General features: G+C 45.2%; 1 protein-coding gene across 7 annotated transcripts in view; it reads right to left on the bottom strand.

Annotated features, from left to right (window-relative positions):
* Positions 1–21,081, bottom strand: part of LOC115586827 (genetic suppressor element 1-like) — a 41,067-nt gene that overhangs the window by 15,603 nt on the left and 4,383 nt on the right. For 3 of the 7 annotated variants that reach the window (XM_030426218.1, XM_030426225.1, XM_030426224.1), the window contains exon 2: positions 336–515. In XM_030426218.1, the coding sequence (XP_030282078.1) occupies positions 336–515 (180 nt within the window). Of the gene's footprint in view, positions 1–335; positions 516–2,468; positions 2,628–8,490; positions 8,756–9,627; positions 9,797–21,081 lie in introns of those variants that run through there. The other 4 variants (XM_030426219.1, XM_030426222.1, XM_030426223.1 and 1 more) reach the window with 4 other exon arrangements.

Here is a 21,081-nt window from a genome sequence, read left to right as displayed (position 1 = left end):
CTCTGTATGGTAAGTATGAAGCAGCTGGCTAGCTTAGCGTAGCATAAAGACTGGAAATGAACGTGTTGTATCTTGACTGCTGCAGTTTTACAAGGACATAAGTTCATTCCTAGGCTCGACTCGATGACTATTTCTGTTGAACAATAATATTGTTCAACAGAAGTTTGTCCAAGAAATAATTATAATAACAATGAAAAGGTGCAGGTACAATAAAAGATGTTGAACAAATCTGACAGCAGTAGAGGTGCTTGTTTTTGTGTGTGTGTTTATGTGTTCAGGACCAAGGTAGATCTCCAGGGCCCGGGGTTGTTAAAAAAGGTTAAATCACGGCTCACCTCTGGGATCCTCGGCCTGTTTGGCCAGTTTACGCAGGGCAGCAGCGAATCCGGAGTTTGCAGACTGGGCAACTGCGTTCCCATTGGTTAGTGGGCTGAGGGGACTCACAGTAGCCGTGGTGCGACTTGCCGTGGAGATCATTCCTAATGATGGTGATTTGTTGGACTCATGGTTCATACCTGCGGAGGAGAGAGGGGAGCAATTATGCCGCGAAAGATCCAGTCAGCGATAAAGTGTTTGATTCTTCTGTCAGCTGAGGAATTAGATTACCACCTCTTTATAATAAAAAAAAAAAAAAAAAGAGGGAAATGCGAGAAACAATTGATATCTTCAGTGGACGAAACTCATCACACACAAGTGCTCAAACAGAATGGACAAGTGTGTGTGTGTGTGTGTGTGTGTGTGTGTGCCTCCCTTTGTGTCTGGACATCATAGCGAGCGCATACGCGTGGGTCAGCTCCACCAGAGACAGAGCGGAGGGAGTAGAGCTGTGTCAAATAGAGCGGTGACCCTAATAGCAAATCACACACATGAGTGCACACATTTCCTCGAGGGAGCCAGTCAACACATCTTAAGAAACCCGGCAGTGTCTACACGCAAACATTAACAAGTATCACTGCAGTTTTTACACTCTCGCCCAGATGCAAGCACGTGCACACACACACACACACACACACAAACACACACAACCACAGGGAACAACTAGCAAACCCATCGATCTACTCAACAGTGGACGCACTTAGAGCAAACGTGGTTGGACTAACCTTTGTCTTCACCCTCTACCCTCTCACTGACCCACTAATGTTAATTACAGCTGGAATTAGCCAGCAGCCCCCCTGCCTGCTACAGCAATGACCTCATTACCACCGCACACACACGCACACACCTTTCAAAAACACACACATATACCACAGGAAGAGCAAACAAACAGCCAAAGCAGTAAACACACTCATGAAAAATTCATAGGCGCACACACACTGACACACACAACACACACACTGGAACACCATTATTGAATGTTCTGCTCATCTCGCCGGCGTTTTTTTTTTTGAAGAAAAAAGAATAAAAGGCGGTCGGATCTCGAGAGTTTGTTCATCGAAAGTCTCATAAATCTCGTATTCGCACACGTCAGATTAGATGTCTACCTTCTTTTGCCTGCCAGCTTTCACACGTGTGAGCGAGAGCAGGCAGAGGAAGCTGTCGAGCGACGAGCGGAGCGAGAGGAGGAGATTTATGGAGGAGAGAGCAAAAATGAACCAAAGCCAGAGCTTAACAAAGTAAAGTGGAGACTGACAGAGGTCGCGATATGAAATCATGTAGACGCGTCAGAGAAACGCATCGGCTCGCATCTCCTGAACGATTTGAGTTAAATGTTGTGAAAGTTTTGAAAAAAGCTGTTCCTGCAAGTTGATGAAAAGCCTCTTTTCCCCCAGTTTCACTTGTCAGCCCACATCTGACTGCGTGTACCGTGAACTGTTAACATACATGCAGCCTCTGACACGTATGATGACAAAATGTTCACTCTAACCCGTACAGAGCACACTTATCATTTCTTTCTTCACTTTTCACTTCCAAGTCTTTGGCTGCACACACTCGTGTATTTACATGTCGCGCTTATAAAGCAAATTGAAATTGAGACAGACAGAAAAGGGAAAAGAGAGATGAAGCGAGTAAAAAGCTCAGATCCTGACAGGCTGTGTGCGTGTGTGTGTGTGTGTGTGTGTGAGAATGTGTGTGTGTGTCTGTGTGTGTGTGTGTGTGTGTCTATATCTCTGTCTCTGCTGAGCCCAGCAGTCAAGGGAGAGATGATAAGACAGTTTCTATCGACTCTTTCTCCTCCTCCTCCTCCTCCTCCTCCTCCCTCCTCTGTACTCATTCTCTGTTTCCTTCCCGTCTCTCTCTCTCTCCCTCTCTCCCTCTCTCTCTCTCGTTTATCTCAGCGTACTGGTGCTTATTTAACAAAAGCCAACACACATAATCTCCTCTGTTTCTTTGCTTTCTTTCCTTCCTTCTTTCCTGCAATCTTTCCTCGCGGGCTATTTCCCCCTCTGATATCTATCGGTGTCATTCACAGAATACATCCTAACATATGCGTGTGCACATAATTCAAACATGCAAACAGACACACTCACCCTCCCGCTCACTGTTCTCCTCCTGCTCCGTCTTTCTGCTCCTCTGTGAGACTCTTTCTCTCTCTCTCTCTCTCCCTCTCAGCCTTGCAGCTGCTACGTGGTCACGTGACCTCTTTTCTATCCACTCCCCCCCTCCTCCACCTCCACCTCCTCCTCCTCCTCCTCTCCATCCATCGCCCCCCTTCTCCCTCCCACCCCATCTATCACCCCTTCCATCCCACCTCCTCCTCCTCCTCCTCCTACTCCTCTTCGTCTCTTCTTCTCCCGTCTCTGTCACTCTTTTTATCTTTCCATTTTCTCTCCTTAGCTGTCCCTCTCTCTCGCTTTTAAACTGCGCTCTCTGTCGTTTTCTTTTCTCTCCTCATTCTTCATCCCTCCTCCTTTTGGCTCGCGCTCCCGGGAGGGTGGAAGGTGGTGGTGATGGTGGTTGGGGGGGGGGGGGGGGTAGAGGAGGAGGAGGAGGAGGAGGAGGGTAGTAGAAGGAGGAGGAGGGGGGTTTATGGTGATGACTGGGAGGGTGGGTGTGTGGTTTGAGCTGTGTGTGTGTGTGTGTGTGTGTGTGTTAACCCTCCATCCATCACTTTGTCTCTCCGCTAGTCAGCTCTGTCTGCTATAGGGACGCGGCTGACGTGGGGGAGGGGAGGCTTCCGACAGTGACCTTTCACCCTTCACCCCTGACCTCCTACTGCCCTGGACAGCAGGGGGCTGCGGGGTAAATCACACACATCAGCCCTAAATACAAATTAAGACATCTTTTTTTAAAGTAATGGCTGAATAAACGGCTCCAGTGCTCAAAGCGCACAAGAAAAACTGTTCAAGGAGGTTGAAAGAGGGGCTAATCATGTCATGATTGGGGCAGAAAATGATGCCGGTGCCATGTTGTTTTTTGTCCTCTGAACGGTGGCCATTATAAGAAACGTAAGGGTCGGCTTCTCCGTCTCTTTTGACGGCGTGTTACGTGTGCGACCAACAAGCAGGGAATTTGAAAAGCAGCTAAGAGCAGTTAGCAGCTAACTCAGAGGAGATGTCTGCAAATTGGCTGGACAACGAGGATGACATCTAAAGCCATAAGTCAGGATGGTAAATGATTTTGTGACTGCCATGTTATGACACTGTCATTGTTTGGAAGGCGCTTCCTGAGGTGTATGTAAAACATAAGACTAGACGGCAGCATGCAATCCAAAATCACACACTGGGGAGGCATCATGCAAAACATAAACAAAGGCGGCGTACAGGAGCATCTATGTTGTGGCAGTCACCCTTGTATTCTGCTTGTGTTAGCATGCTAACATAATTACAGTTATCATGTTACAAACAAGCTAACATACACACATTGTGGGAAATATACAAACATATTGACGTTACTACAAAAATGAGAACATTTCGCACCAAAGCAGTGCTTGTCAACAAATAAGTTGAGAACAGTCCGTGCTCATCTTGAGGCTGAACGACTTCCCTTCATGAGCAAACAAATCAAAAGTGAGAGGGCCGGAGAAAAATAACAGAACGAGCTGTTGTTCGCAGAGTTCCTGTAGGTTCTGAGATCAGTCTGAGCTGTCGAACAAACACGCGGCCGCACTTCACTCGCACAAGGTCAGGGTGTAAGTTTCTAAGCGAGCTAACAGCTACAGCTGATGACTGTGCACAGCTGTTACATTGGCTGCTTGGGGTGATTAAACAGGACGGCTTTGACACTTCGATAAATAAAACAAGGTGAAATGTTGAATTTTACATAAAATCTGAAATCTTGTGGGTCGGCCTCAGCTGTGCTCGGAGCTGACTGTAGACGCCCTCGTGTTAACAAATGCTTTGTATGCAACATTTAACTTGTTAGCGTGCTAATGCAAGCATGTGGCTAACTAACCCGTCAGCATAATCTCAAAGTAAAACAAACTAGTTTCCAAGGTAAACTGTCACAGGTACAGTTCCTGTCAGGTGTCTGTTTGTACAGCTTTTTAAGAGGGGAATTCAAGCACCACTCCAGCACTTTCAAGGCAAGTTAACCAACAGTTTCCACGCTCTCAAAGCCTTTATCATAAACCTATGTTAACTTTAATTGTATGTTTCAATCATGATTATTTCATTCGTGCTCATTTTGACACCAGGAGACAAAAGCAAATATGGTGCCAGGATTGTACTGTTGAAATTACGCATTTCCCAAATGTTCAATAATACTGACGTGTAAAATTGGAACTGCTTGTGGCGCTAAATGGAAAGTCAGGGGATCACCGAGGTCAGTCCACTTCACTCAGGAGTGAAAAGAGTTGGAAGGGCTGACCCGCTGACACCGACTGTCGTGGCTAAAAGTAGTCAAACACCCGCTACGCACTACCAACATAACCACCCTAAGTGTGACTCATCCACCCACGCACAAACATACACAATCGCACTCTGATCAGCATGATGTAAGTGATATAGTACATGTTAGGGCCTGTGTCTTTGACACCTTTTTGGTGTTTCTCTCTCTCTCTCCCTATCTGTGTCTCTCTCTCTCTCTCTATCTGTGTGTGTGTGTCTCTCTCTCTCTAACATACACACAAACAGGCAAACACTCACTACACAGGGGGACTGTGAGGAAGGCAGGGGGGACCTGCTCTGCCCCGTCAGCTCATTAAAAAGCACAATGTCTGCGTGTGTGTGTTTGTGTGTGTGTGTGTAGAGATGGGTCATTAGGATGGAAGAAGAGGTTGTTACACACTACCTACTCATTAACCCTCATCACACTGGCATGTCTGGGTGTGTGTGTTCTTGACGGCTTCTAGGTTAACACTTAGACATTAAATTGACTTTGCTCATTTGTCTTTACGAACAGTTACCCAACATTAGCCCAATAATTATTGAGCACACGCACACGCACTCATTCTCTTAACACAAACTGAATGTGCTCCATTTTAGTTTTAAGACATTATTATTTGTGCTCCTACAGCTGATAATAATCGTAACAGCAGCTACCGTTGCTGCTACAATAGCTGGCAGACTTTTTCAAATTCCTCCGACAAGCACGCAAACACACACACACACACACACACACACACACACACAGCGAGAGAGAGAGAGAGAGAGAGAGAGAGGGGCAGAAAAAGAGGGAGAGGAAAAGTAGCCAAATGTTTTACAGCCTCTTAAACTTGTCTGTAATAGCAGTCAGAGTGGCGTCAACACAGCAGTCTCCAGGGTTACTCCAGGGGCTGCTAAATGGCTTTACTAGCTCCAGTCACTCTGCAGCTCGCACAGAAACACTTAACACTTCCTTACAATCCATAAACAACGAACACGCTCTCCCACTGCAACATCTCACACACTCACGAACGCAGGAGCGGGCACGCAAACGACCATAAACGTCAGGGAAAAAAGTGGCATAAAAACAGAAACAATGACATCAACCAAAACACGCTTACATGCAAAGAGAGGCACACACACACACACACACACACACACAATCAGCTGACTCAGGATTTGGGCAGCGTGCATCACAAAAACGTATGCATGTGACCCCTGGGGACCAAACAGCCAGCACGCATTTATGGTTCTGAGATAAATGGAGCAGAAAAACCACATACTGTAATAACCAACACCTCCAGCGAAGACAGAAAAAAAAAAAAAGAAACGTGAAAAAAACAGGAAGCAACATCCAAAGACACGCTGGATGAGAGAATTAGGAGCACGCAGCAGGAAAAAAGGAACAATGAAGGAAGTGTAGCAGTCATTACTCTGGTTCATATTAAACAGTGTGTCTGCCAGAGCTGAGCCATGTTTACTGTGCAATCATAACAAGAGTCGAGATGTTAGTGAAAGGTCTATAAATTATCGCCGCCACAGCTTAGAGCAGAATGTGGACTGTCAGCAAAGATGGGACGGCTGCACTGGGAAAGCTCTTCTTCTTCTTCTTCTTCTTCTGCTCTCCCCTCCCTTGAACTCGGGCCTCCTGGCTGCAGGGCGCTCTTCCTCTTTCTGTGACCCCTTCTCCGTTTCTCTAATCAGCGTACTTGTCTACGAGTATCTTGTCACTGTCTGTCAGATACAGAAAGAAGATATAAATAGCAGCCGTTTTGGGACCCTGACACTCTTTTTTCTCTTATCAGGCCGCGTTATCGTTTCTTTGCCTTGTCATTTCCTCCTCGCTATCTCTTCCCCCGGCCTCCAACCACTCACTCGACAGCCTCCCCCATCACGCCGGCTACAGTTCTGTTTTTTCCCCGCTCTGTGTCATCGATCTCTTCTGCAGGCGTGTGGCTCGGTCTTGCCTCTCTGATACGGAGATGATGCAAAAAGATAAAACAATCTGAGGCAAACCAATCTTGCTCTGTCTCGGTTTGCCTCGGCGCCTCGCTGCGTCTGACTCTTGCCCGCAAGGAGTTTGTGTGTGTGTGTGTGTGCGCGAGTGTGTGTGTGATCAACGTTGGCGGTTGGAGTGTATACAGAGTATACAGAGGGTCATGTAAGACTGTTGACAACCACAGTTCCTCCTCCTCCCCCTCCTCCTCCCCCTCCTCCTCTGGCCTGAGGACGGCTCTGCTCACCAGGTGCCGACACCACGGTGGCTAGACCTCAACCATCTGAACAAACACGGAGGGGGGGGGGAGAACACACGCAGACACACTCTGGCTGCACAAAGGTGTATGAAGACAATGCAGACTAGCAGATGCACGGAGAGACTGGCCTGACAGGCTGCTGCTGGCTAAGTGTAAAGTGCAGAGTGTAACTGAGGTGCGAGCTGTGAGAGACGACCAGCAGAACAACTATCGCTGTCGTAAACAATGATGAAAGAGGAAGAGACCAGGAGAGGATTGAGCCAGAGGGTTGGCCCGCAGCTTTTATGGATTAGTTTCCTTGTTTATTATCACTGTATAGATTCGACCGGAGCAGTGGGAGGGTAGTTGATTTATTCCTGCGTCAGTGCGTATACCTGTCTTTTGGCTGTGAGGTGCGTGTCTTATGATGCTCCTTATGACTGACACATGAGACTTTTTTCCGGCATGTAAACAATGAAGAGTGTGCAGTGCAAGTTCTACTCAAGTTTACACATTTGAGGGATCCAGGAGTACATTTACAGACACACACTGTAACTTCCAGGACGGAAAAGGACTATTTAAGTAAAACAATACTGCAGTCTAGGGCACAATGTTGATTTATACCCTTATTTTTACTTTAATTGGCAACACTTTAGATCATGAAGATATAAAGCTTCAGAACTGACAACAAGTTATAATTCTCTTGATTATTGGGCTTCAATTAATCGACTAAACATCAGAAAATAGAGCAACAGAAAATAATTGATTACTCAAAGTTTCCAATGTCACAAGGCGACACGTTCAGCTGTCTTGTTTTGGCCGACCAAGTCAGAGAGACTTAAGCTTCTGTATAAGCTGTCAAATCTTGATTTATTCTAAGGATACACATAGGAAGTCTGTCTCATAGAAAGTGCTCTCTTTAGTGTAGTATTTGTTTATCTCCACCCATAATATTAGTTATCTAAGAGACCCCAAAAAAGCTCAGATTATAACTCAAACTCTGTCGACCATCCAGGGCCTGATCGATCACATTTACAGTGATATAAAACACTAAAAAGCAGCAAATCCTCATATTTGAGAGGCTGAAATCCCCAAAATTCTCAGTTAATAATCTAAGTCGTGCCTTCCTTTTTCATGCAGATCAATTCATCCACCGTTTCATCTCTTAAGACTGGAAGACTGCATGTGGAAAAGTGCCATGAAGTATTTTTTTCTCATCATTTAACAATTAATTAACCAATAAATACAGCATGATAAAGGCGTAGTTTTGATAATTACTAATTCAATAAAGAAATAGGAGCCCCGGGGTTAATCTGAAGCCGTGGGGTGTGTAGGGGGTTTATAGTAGCCTATCTATATGAGAAGGAGGTAATTAAAGAGATTGGAGGTTTACTCAGTAACCCCTGCTGAGCAGCTGGTCTACGGCAGGTCAGGAGCAGCACATGGCGCATGGACCGTGTGTGTGAGCGCGTGTGCGTGCGTGTGTGTGTGTGTGTGTGTGTGTTGAACTCCACCTGCGGGCTGTGTACACACACAAAAGCGACGTGATCCGCTTGACTGCTGCTAATGCGCCCGGCGGCATCTATCTCAGCCAAACAATACAGTCGCTGTTAAAGGTCCCGGATTAAGGAGCGACTCCTCTAACTCCCCTGGGTGCTGCTGAGTGACAAGACAAACCACGACAAGGAGGAAGATGATGGGTGACACACACACGCACGCACGCACGCACGCGCACGCAGGTACACGCGGCGGTGTTTCAGGTGTGTCTTCCCGTCCGTTAAGTTTGCTCGGAGCAAACAGGGCCAGGTGTTTGATCACCGACGAGTTTGTCAAGAAAGATAACATAACTGGGGAACCACGAGCTGCACCTTCTGCGGCTGCGTCAAGACGGACACGGTTAACTGCAGGAAACAGGAAGCGAGGGGCTCTGACTTTCAAAATAAGAGCGGTTAGTGTTCCCGAAATGGGGGTTTACAACGCAAATACAATAAAATAAATACGTGTTTGTGTTTGTTCGTGATTTACGCATCCTATAAATGCTATATTTGGCTCAAATGCGTTCAAGTGACGCTTTATTTTGAACGTGGTAACCGGAAGCTGCTTCCTCCCCGCTGTCTCCTTCACACTGTCCGTCAAGCTGAACCAGTTTCTCTGAATACATATTGCCGACTGATTCAATCACACACTGCCCACTTTGAGTGCTATAGTCTACCGCAGTTCATCTAAAAATAGCCCCGAGTGAAACTAGAATTTCACTTCCGTCACTAAAGAAGACGAAAAAACAAAAAAAGGATAAAGGATTCAACCGCCCGCTCGCATCAAAGCGAAACTGGCCCCGGTGTGAAACAAAAAAATCGAACAAAGTAAAGGTAAAGTCACAGACAATACACACAAGGTAGGATTAAGAAATAAGATAAGGTCAATATTTAAAAGAACAAGCCATAAGGTCATTAGTAAAGTCATCAGTCTGCGCCGAAGACGACATCCAAGCGGAAAATACAGTGATAATTTAACAATTCAACCCCGTGTTGACTTTAAAAATGCGCATAAATGTCGGGAGGTTTATTCACTCCGGGCAACAACAACAGAAGCAAATAGACGTTTTGTACTCTAAACAAAAGAGAGAGAGAGAGAGAGAGCGGAGAACTTACCTACCGCCTCACCAAAGAAACAGACTATCCTCGGTTTTTGCGCATCCTTAGTAGATAAATTACAGCAGCTCAGAAAACCCTGTGTGAGCTCCACGATACTACCAAGAAGGACAACACGTTAACTGTCCTCAGGGAGAGAGACACACAGAGACACACACAGAGAGAGAGAGAGGGAGGCGGGGTATGATGGTGGAGGAGGAGGAGGAGGAGGAGGAGGAGGGATATCGAGGAGGAGGGAGGAGGAGGGAGGAGGGCGAGCACCTGCTCCACTGACGCTCCCTGGAGAGCTGGAGGGATGGAGAGAAGGAAGATGTGGCCCCGCAGACTGCTGATACCTCACAGCCTGGACATGTTTACTGTCCACTGGAGACAATCAGATCTGTTCAAGTCAGCTCCTCCTGCTGCTCCACTGACTGCACACGGGTACAGAGCAGTCCTAACACGCTCACTTAACTGATCCTAGTAATAATAATAACAATAATGAGGATTAGTATTGATCTGCTGCTGCTGTTAGGGTGCTGACACAACACTTTACAGTACTGAACACATCATTTGAGTAGTTTCAAGGGGACGAATTAGGAACGAATGAGTAATTAACTGCTAGTTAACCATAAAATGATGAGTAAATCCTAAAACTAATTTCACACAGTGGCTAATTGAGTTGCCTATTAATTAATAAAGTTATTAAGTAACAAGCGAGGAACTAATTAGGGATTTATTAATTATGATGCACCACTTGAAGGGGCACAAAAACGTTAAGTAATCACAAGATAACGATGAACAAATGAGGGACTACTAAGTAACTACACAGCATTATTTATTACTACTTGCAGTGCACGGAAAGACTAACTAATGATTAAGTAATTAGTATTTAATGAGTTGTTGCTAGTTTTGTGCTGTTCACCAGCTGGTTCAGAGTTAATCATGAACAGCTCATGAAGACAAGTCATTAATTACTTAATTATTCATTAATATTGGAAATTTTATCTACTATATAACCCTTCATTAGGAATAAGCAGGGAAAAACATAATAACACATTTCTTAATTAACAGTTCAAACTCATCATTACCTACTCTTTGATACTGGATTAGGAGTTACTCATTAACTAATGATTAGCTAGCGGCTAGTTTCTCATCTTTTGCTCCTTATTGTAAATTGTTACTGGTATTTGGTTTAATTCAGCAACAGTAACATTATTTATGAATCGTGTTTCTGGCAGGCTGATGAGAAGTTTCATTCACACTTCCTCATCACCTTCTTCAACAGGTAGCGTGTTGTGAATTCATCAGAGCTTTTACACTTCAAGCTCCAGTGTGTTGGATTTAGTAGCATCTAGCAATGAGGATTGCAATCAACGAAATACCCCTCACCCTCCTCAAGAGTAGCTGCTGAAAAAAACTCAACAAATGTAAAAGACAAAGGTTTTTTTGTAGAGCCAGTGTTTGGTTTGTCCGCTCTGGGCTACTGTAGCAACATAGCGGTGCAACATGGCGGAATCGATGAAAGAGGACTGGCCCCGTCTGTTCTAAGGTTACGAAAACACAGCAACACAATCTTAGTTTCAGGTGATTATACACAAATGAAAAACATAATTAGCCAACAGATCCTCCTAAATTCTACACTCTGGCCCTTTAAAGCTGCATTTTGCTCACCAAAGCTAGCTGCTAGCCTCGTCACAGGTAGCGTACACTGGTAGCGTCACTTAACGCAGAAGCTAACTGCAGCTCGAAATGATACTGATGAGAGCTGTGAGAGCAGAACAGTGAATCTGCCGACTGTAAAACCAAAACAATGAGCCAAAACACACTTATACTCAGTGACGGGTGATAAGTGCAGCTTTAATGCTAAAACTGTGAGAGAAAATTCACATTTTATTGTCTGCTTTCAGGTGTTATTCTTTGTATTAATTCAATTCCTGTTTACAACATCAGATCACTCAAAAGATTTCTCATAGTGCCTAAATTATCTCACATTTAATACACGTACTATGTGTTATATTAGGTGAAATACTCATGATGACCTCACTGATTTTTAAGAAATGAAAATACTGTATGAAGCATCACGTTTATGAACATAGATTCATTAACATTCACGTGTCATCATAGGCTCGCTCAGCCTGCTTCATTTAGTCTAATATTTCAACGTGTCCCGTGGGCCTCTGTGTCTGTCTCTCTCTTTCTTGATCGTTCATCCCTTCATCTCCCCCATCCCTCCATCCTCGTCTCCCAAGCAGCTGCTCCACTTTGCAGCTATTTAACAGCTGTTTTGCATCGATTTGCGCTTCCGAGTGCAGATTTCTACCTTGTCCATCCTCCTCCCCCCCTCTCACTTTTTACCCCCCCTCCCTTCCTTCCTCTCTTCCTCTTGCATTTCTAAGATGCCAGACACACAGTAACACCAAACAGCCTTGATGTTTTCCTCAATGAATAGACTGTCTCCTTCATATCTTTCCCTGAGATCCATTCAGTGCTGAACGACACACACACACACACATACACACAAGCATGCAAACACAAGCTGGCACGCATACACCGTTAATAGACATGCACACATATTCGCACTGACATGCACATGCACGCAGATTAGCGGCCCCCTACTTCCCCACTTTTCTCTCGATGGATACAAGTACTGAAGGAAGCAACGAAAAAGAAAAGAAAAAAGTGAGGCTCCCCTATAATCCCCAAATCCCTCTCTCTTGTACTCAAACCCACACAAGAGAAAAGGGGGGGGGGAGTGAACGAGAATTGTGTGTCTTTGTGTGTGTGTGTGTGAGTGTGTGTGTCTGCTGAGACTAGTGTAGCCTGACATGATTTATGGTTCGGCTGTGCACTGCAGGCAGACACTCTCAGTTTTCTCTGAGGTGGGTGTCTCACCTCCATCCTTTGTGACCTATACAGGTTGCATAGTGTGTGTGCGTGCACGCGTATGCGTGTGTGAGAGAAGAAGATAAACTGTAAAATGTACACACGAGCTTGTGTGTGTGTACAAGTGCAGGTGCATGAAAGGGAAGATAAACCCGATCGAACATGTGCTGCTCTGTGTGTGTGTGTTTGTGTGCAGTGTCGGGGTCAAAGCGCACAGCGGTGTGTATTCTCCGGGTGGGTTATACTTGGCGGTGGACTGTAGGATCCCCCCATTAAGCAGCGTGTAAAAGAGGCCAAGCACAGAGGCCATTATGAACTCCGGCAGTAATAGCTCCAGGAATCTTATTGCCTCTGGAGACCTGGTCATTAGCCTATTCCTCTCTCATAAAGCCCTCTATCCATCACACACGCAAGCATACACACATTTATATGCAAGCGCAGCCGCTCACAAACACACACGCGCAAGCACATGTTTGCCTCCGTCTCCTCTGCTGCTTTCTTGTTCTCTGTCTATTCATCTCCGCCGAAGAAGAGTATAGCGCTGCAAGAACGATCCACCAAGACGTCCACAGATGTCTTTAAAAAACAGATGCACTCGCTCATACATGAACACACACACACACACACTAACACACACCAACACAAACGCACACACACAGATGCTCATTTACAAAAGCAGCCAGGCATAATATCAGCCATGAACCCAAACCCCTGATTATTTAAATGTATTCCTCCTTCCCCATCCAGTGAAAGTGAGACGCTGTAGCAGCCTGTTAGCTCTGGTCAGGTAGGAGATTACAAACAGAAGCACTGTCACATACAATGGCGCTACGTAGCAGGACAAGCATTATAATGGCACCTAAACCCACCTTCAGAGCACGCACACGCACACACACACACACACTGTGGCCAGATTTATTGGGGATTCAGACAGTGAGGACAAACCACAGAGACGGCAAGGAGGTGAGGACACTCTTTATCCTCAGGCACACACACAGAATCACTAGTGTAACACCAAACAGTACAGTGCACATATTTACTTTCACCTCTGCACGCACACAGAATCCCACACCCTCAAACTGTAGCAAGAGTAACTGTTGTTTTAATATAGGCACGTGTATGCCCCCCCACACACACACGCACGCACACATACATTCATACATATATATATTTATATACATACACACATATATAGAGTACAATGTGTACCAGCACACACAAAGCAGAGGGAGTCCAGAGAGAAGAGATACCTGGGGATGAAGACACATTGGCAAAGGTAATGCTGGAGTCAGTCACTCTGTCCTCAGGCAAAACACACACACACCCTCATACGCGTACACACACACGCACACACACACGCACACACAGAGACACACACATGCACATGCACACATGCAGTGCTGTAAAGATAAGCACTAATCCTGTTTATTACCTCCTCCCTCTCTACACTCTCCCTCTCTTTTTTCATTTTATCTCTCTCTCTCTCATTTTCTCCCTCTCTCCCTTCTTCTCTTATTTTTCCTGTCTCTCTTCCTCAAGCCTATTTCAACAGCGTGCGCGCACACAAACACACGCACACACACACATATATACACACAAGACACGCTCACACACTGTCAGTTTACTCCTGTGATGTTTGTTGGCCTGGGGCTGAGACGAGGAAACAGGGAGGGGAGTGTTGATGTGTGCTGCTCTTTTCCAGCTCCAGCTCTGTTCACGTCCTGCAGAGAGAATTACCTTCCCTTTGTTTGTGTGAAGGGGCTGCTGCCTTTACCATCTGTGCAGCGGATACAGTGGCAGGCGTGCGTGCGTGCGTGCGTGCGTGCGTGTGTGTGTGCGTGTGTGTGTGCCTGTGTGTGTTTGTGTGCCGCTATAATCTTCCAAAATAAAGACATTTCACGGGACCTGATGTCTTTAAGGGGACATTAAGACTTGAGGGATGAGATTAAAGGTTATGACTGAGGTTAATGGAGAAGTTTAAGGGTTGGAAAGTAAGTGTCAGTTTAACATTCTCTCATGCAAATATCACCTCAAGAGCGGTAATACCTGTCATGCAGGTGCAGACCATACAGGCTTGTTGACAATCATCTATAGTCTTTGTGGTGTGTTCAAGTGCAGCATTTTGGCCGAGACACAGGAGACGTGAGGCGACACAATAGTGGGCCCTTGTAGGAGCGTGTTCTTTGGTGTCAGTTTGATGTGTCGGCACCTTAAGAGAATTGCTCATGGGCACCTCAGCGGAGGTAATGAGTCCAGGAGTCCTGGAATCATACTGGGGACCCTCTGCTCCTCTAAGCTTTAGGCCACCACTGCCCTTTGGATGAGGCTGGCTTTATTAAGTGAGTTCCTTATTCTCAACAAAACCAACATTATTATTACTTTATGCCTCCTCCAGCCTGTCTGCAGCCCCTCAGCTCCAAGACCATGTACATCTGAAAAAAGAAAAAATGGCTTCTATATTTTTTTCTAAGGATAAAGTCATTTCCTCACACAGCTGGCCACTGTAGCTTTTAGCGAGTGTTGCTTAAACACGAGTTAATTGTGTATTTGCTTGGTCTATTTTAGACTGCAGATTATTACACATTTCATGCTCTGGTGAGTGAGTTTACAGCAGCAGGATGGTGTTACAGTGCTCGTGTTCATTAAGTAACAGAGGGACTACCACGAAGATTAGGCAAAAAATAAAAACTGAAGCATGAAAAAGTGATGGCTGTTTTTACATGCGACAAATTGGACATTGTCATTTGTCATGTTTGAGGCCCCATGTTGATATTTTGAAGCACAAAACAAAAAAAACCTGATTTGCAGCTCAAGAATTTTAAAAATATGGCTCAAATAAAACTCCTCCTGTATTTGACCAATGAGAAATGTTAACCACTGCAAGCCCCACCCACAAAGCTCCTGTACTTTTGGAAAGTTCAGTCCACTGGGACATTTTTGGGGGGTGATATACTGTCCTCATAACTTAAAGTAGATCCTGGTCCCTGCAGAGGAGTTCGTCCAAAGGTTCCTCTCCCCTGGGGGAAAGTTCTTACGATGGAAATGTTATTGATACAAGAAAAACATAGACTATTACCAGCCGTAGCCTTTAAGTTGAGCTGCATTTTTTATGTGCGTGAACCCGTGTTTTCATTTCTAATTGCTGCGCATGAATGTGTTTGTGTGTTTGTGGTTTTCTTGAGCTGAAGATGCCGTTTTCTCATGGGAACAAACTACAAAAGAGGAAACTAAATCAAGCATTACATTAAAACGAGCGATCAGGAACTTGTGGGTAAACTCTTAACAGATTACACATAAAGACAATCACGTGTTTCTTCTTTCATCCACTTTGCTCTTTACTTCTCATCCTTACTTTCTAATTCTCCTCCTCTTACTTATCCCCTCAGCCATCCCTCCTCCCAGATGTTATTTCCTCCACCCTTTTCCCTTTTCCTTTTCCTTCCCTTCCTTCGCCTCTTTCCTCCATGTGTGTCCTCTCTCCGTCAGGTCCCTCCTCCCTCCTCTCTCGCTCTCTCTCTCCAGATGGGTGGCAGAGAGCAGCAGCTTGCTGTGGTCAGGCCAATTATTTACATAATTATGATCTCCCACTTAACCACATGATCCCTTACCTGGGCGTGGGCAATTAAAGCCGGCATCATTATGCAGATTATGCAAATACAGTCAGAAGCGGAACAAGGTGGTGAGAGATCGCACATGAGCTAACACGTGCCCTGTAACCATGTGTGTGTTTGTGCACTGTTGGTGTGTGTGTGTGCGTCAGCGGGTCAGCTACATATGTGTGCAACAGAATGTAGGAACATATTTGACAGCTCCCTGAATTGTTAATTGTATTTTTTTTTTGCTGTCCACAAAACGTCTGAATGTCAGACGCCAGCCACCCGCAGATGTAGCTGCATACGCTGCCTGCTGTGATGCACTCGATGGGATCACGCTGGAATCATTCCGAGACTGAGGTTCACTCACATCCCTGCCAAAACTGACGCGAATTGAATTTTGTGGTCAAGGATAAAAATGACATTAGAAAAAAACTCGACAGCAGTTTGTCTCTGCAGATAAACAACGTCACGGTTACTCTGGATAGTGAAAACTCATGTCAGCACTTCATTGAGACTGCTTTCTAGTAAATCTTGTTTAGGAAAAAGGCCCTTTGTGAGTATAGATGGAGTGCTAAGTCTTGTTTTTGTGTATTGATACTTGCATCAGCAGGATCAATACCACACAAAAAAATTAATCCGTCTCACATTAGCTCAACTTTCGGGTACATGAACACTCTTCTCAGCCTGTGAAAGTTGTGAATAATCAAGTTGTTAGCTCAAAGAGAAGCACATAATGAGCGCTTTTGTTTTGGCTGAAAATCGTGCTATGCTTTTAATATGCAGGCTGCAAACGAAGAGCTGCAAAAGCAAATGTTTGGCTCATCATGAGGAGGTAATCAAATATACTCAAATGCAGCATATTGATTTGTTATTAAGGTTATTGATCTCTATGATAATGGCAGTGGTACAGTAAAGATTTAAACTAAATGTCGAGGTGCCGTCCTCCCTGTTTCTAAACGAGGTCGGGGGATTATCTGGGATGTTGTTTCTCCTACAAATGTAATTTTTCAGTGTTGTGAGCACCGACAACAAAATTCACCTCCTCTGTCTCTGAGTGACAGCTGAAATCTCAGGAAAGGATTTCTCAAAAACGCAATGAATAAAACGGAAAACATCTGCATGACTCGACAATGGTGAAAGTGAGAAATAAACCTTACACCTAAATAACCCTTTAACCCTTTAAAGTCAGACTGTGTTTTTGTGCCTGCTTAGTTTTTAAGAACGAGAACGAGTGAGGACCAGACTGCAAAGTGAGCATATTTTTGAAAAGTGAGGACATTTTGACCAGTCCTCATGACTTCAAAGCGCTGTTTTAAGGTTACGACAGGTCTATCGACAAATACTTGTGTCGTCGCTTCGTCACATGTTCATTTGTATTTGCCTGCATCAAATTACATCAAAAAAACAACAAAGAGACAGAGCTCCTGATACGTGGAAGAGCAATTTGAAAGAGAAACGTTATAGCAAAAGAGGCCTCGTACATCAACCAAGTCTTACAGGTCAAGAATAAAGGACTAATAACCAAAATTGTTCCTATAAAATGTTACGTAGTGCACCTTTAAGGGTCAGGTTAGAATAAGGTTTGGGTTCAGGTCAGGGTAAAAGCTGAGGTAAGGCATTGGCATTTAGTTGTGATGGTTAAAGTCAGATCAGGCGCTCGGGAAAACCCCAGGCGTGTGTGTGTGTGTGTGTGTGTGTGTGTGTGTGTGTGTTCACTGAAACATGCTAACATGGTGTGGCCAGGTGGCAGACTGAGCTGTGCCCAAAATCAACAGGCACTTCAGTGAAGCGACATCATTGATTGTGTCTGTGTGCCTGTGTGTGGGCGGTGTGTGTGTGTGTGTGTGTCTGTGTGTGTGTGTGTGAGGACCACATCCCTCCCGGCAGTGGCACCTCACAAAGAAGGCATGTGCAAACACACATCTGCATTATGAAGCACACACGCCCGGTCTGTTGGTAACGGCCATCTAACTGCTGTTAACCTGCTCTCTGTGGAGGCCCCTCCCTAAACACACACATACACACACACACACACACACGAATACTCGCTGCACATGCACACATACATACACACTGACACATTCAATCAATTATGTTTTGACATGGTTCATGAACATGCAGATGGTGCAGGACCAGCGGGGGCAGAGGACTGAGTATCTCTCTCTCTCTCTCTCTCTCTCTCTCTCTCTGTTTAACTTAGCCCTGTAGATGTACGTGTGTCTTTGTGTGTGTGTGTGTGTGTGTGTGTGTGTGTGTGTATATGTGTGTGTGTGTTAAGGAGTCCACCTCCCTGTAAAAGATATTAATGCCGGCAAATTTTAGCTGCTGTATTTTCATTTGGCTAATCCTCCTGCCATCTGCTCGTTATCATACACCGCGCTGCTTATTACAGTTTTTACTCGGTGTGTTGGTGTATGTGTGGACTGTGAGCATGTGCACAACGTGTCTGTGTGTGTGTGTGTGTGTGTGTGTGTGAGTGTGTATGTTTTGCAGAAGGCGTGCATGTCTGTCTGTGTGTGTGAGCTTCCAGGAGTTGTCGTTATCACCTCGGGTCAAAATCTGCTGGCATTTATCCCAATCTCCCCAGTCCAGTGAGCAGGCGGGCTGCATGTGTGTGTGTGTGTGTGTGTGTGTGTGTGTGTGTGTGTGTGTGTGTGTTGGCGTGTTGGTGTGGGGGTGTACATTGTGAATATGTGCTTGCATGTGAGATCTCACATCAAAGCTTCCCTCTTATTCTAAATGGATGTAAACATCACAGAGCAGGCATGTTTGCTTGTGTGTGTGTGTGCTGGTGTTAGCGTGTGTGTGTTTGTGTGTTTGTGTGTTGCTGGGTGCACATGTGCTTTAAATGAATCCTCTGTTAATTAAGAGCTCATTAGTGACACCAGCTCTTTGACCAATTAGGGTGGCTTGCCTACTTGCTCACTTGTTTGTTTTCCGGTCGAGACATTACCAAACACGCTGTTTTATTCATCCCCTTTTCTTTTACACCCCTTCTCCGGGTTTCACCGTCTCTGGAGGGTAGAAAACATAAAAAATAGATTATGGTTGTTTTGCGCTTTTATTCTTGTTTCCCCCCCCCAACCTCTTTTTTTTTTTTCTTGGCAGGAGAAAGTCGCCCCGCTCCCAAATGATGTTTGTGTGTGTTTCTTTTTTCTTTCTTTATCTCCTCTGTGTTATCAAGCTGTTGTCATGGTCTTTTATTCATCTCATTAATAACAGCGCCCTTGAGGTGGAGCATCACGACCCTGTTTTCCTCGGCACACGGAAGCGAGCGCAAACATGCACGCGGCAGCACACAAAGATGCACACACACACACACAATTAACAGCACAAGAGAGCCCGACAGCAGCCTCCTTTGAGGCAGCACCCATCTCAGCCTCCTGCATGAATACACAAGGACTCTCCACATACGTACAGAATGGAAAATACGGCCAAACACACAAAACGTGCGCGCGCGGGCCAGCAGCTTTTCCGCCCACTAAAAACATATACACACAACACCTCGTGTCCTACTTAAAATAAAGACTCAAAAGCTGAGATTGAATTCTGGCTCCACCACAGCGTAGAGCCTCACGTACCCGACAGAGCCCGCCTGGCATCCTAACCAAGGTACAACGGAAAAAAACAAGGAGGGAAGCTGAAAAGAAAGACAGAAATGAGGATGAAAGAGGAAACTGATCCACGACTAAGTCATCATTACAGATTGGTCTGCATCCACGCCGCTCATCAATATTTCAGTTCGCCCCAAACTTGAGCTGTTTGTTCCTTATGAATTATGTTCTGCTATTCTATTTTTTCTTTTTGATTTATGACACCTGGATGTGAGGACGGTCTCTCTCGCCACAGTGCTCACTCTCAGGAATCGGTGTATATGCAGAAAGGCTGCTTGTGTGCGCCGCAGGGAAAAATATTTAGAGTGAAGTTATCAAATGCCACGCTCACAGTACGGTGGCCCGGGGCTGTTGTGTTGAGCGTGCATGTGTGTGTGTGTGTGTGTGTGTGTGTGTGCGTTCATGTGACATCTGCCATAAATCACAAGCCACAATGCCCTTGTAGCTCTAACACATATCATGGAAATCAATGCGGAGGTCAAGTCGAACAGAGCCACCCAACCCCCGAAAATACCACAGCAGCCAATAAATATGGCAGGCTAATACACACGTCGACAACCCGGCTTTCTCACCCTATTGACTCGCCGCGGATAATGTGTGTGTGCACGCGTGAGCGAATGCATACATGGACAGAAACACAAATGTCAGTGACTGTGTGTTCATTCGTCATGCTGATGCTGTAGCCGGTTTGACCCGCTGACATTGTGAGAACAAGAGATGCATTATCTCAGCCTGCTGGGCCTCTATGAGCATCATGAGAGGATAAATCTGGTGACGTTCTTTATTTTTTTTACTGTTAGCAACAAATCCTGTCCAAGACCCAAACCAACAATGAATCGATCACTCTAACAAGTATTGTCTGTGCCTGATATAGTTAATTCCTTTGTGCAGTGAGCTCCATTGTTGTCCGAAAAACTATTAAAAACGTTGATGGATTGAGTGTCGTTGTGGCGTGCCGTCCTTCCTTATGACAAACACTTCAGTTTATTTTGAGCGAATCCGATAAAAATCTTGCTGCTGTTAAAACTCAGATGCCTCCGTCACACTGGACAAAAAGAACAAACTAAACCGCTAAAAACCGGCTTTGTCTTCATTGTGAATGTGTGCAGACGGCTTTCACTCACGGGTCACTTGACTCGCTGTTGTCAGGGTTCTTTATCGGCTCCAGCTCTGATCAGCTGAGAGGGAAACACAACGCCCGTGTGGACACGCTGATTTCCACCTCTTGTTCAGTGAAAGTACGACGCAGCATGGTAAGTGAAGGTTTCGGGTTTTAATACTTCTATATACGTCTCTGTGAAGCAGCACTCCAAAATCATTCAGTCAGCACTGAGTTTTAAAGATATCAAAAAAGTTATTAGTGGCTGTCGTGTCACCAC

This window comes from Sparus aurata, chromosome 8 (genome assembly GCF_900880675.1).
Source record: "Sparus aurata chromosome 8, fSpaAur1.1, whole genome shotgun sequence".
Classification (NCBI taxonomy): Eukaryota; Metazoa; Chordata; class Actinopteri; order Spariformes; family Sparidae; genus Sparus; species Sparus aurata.
The sequence above is the reverse complement of the archived record's forward strand: the minus strand, read 5'-3'. Positions and strand labels throughout refer to the sequence as shown.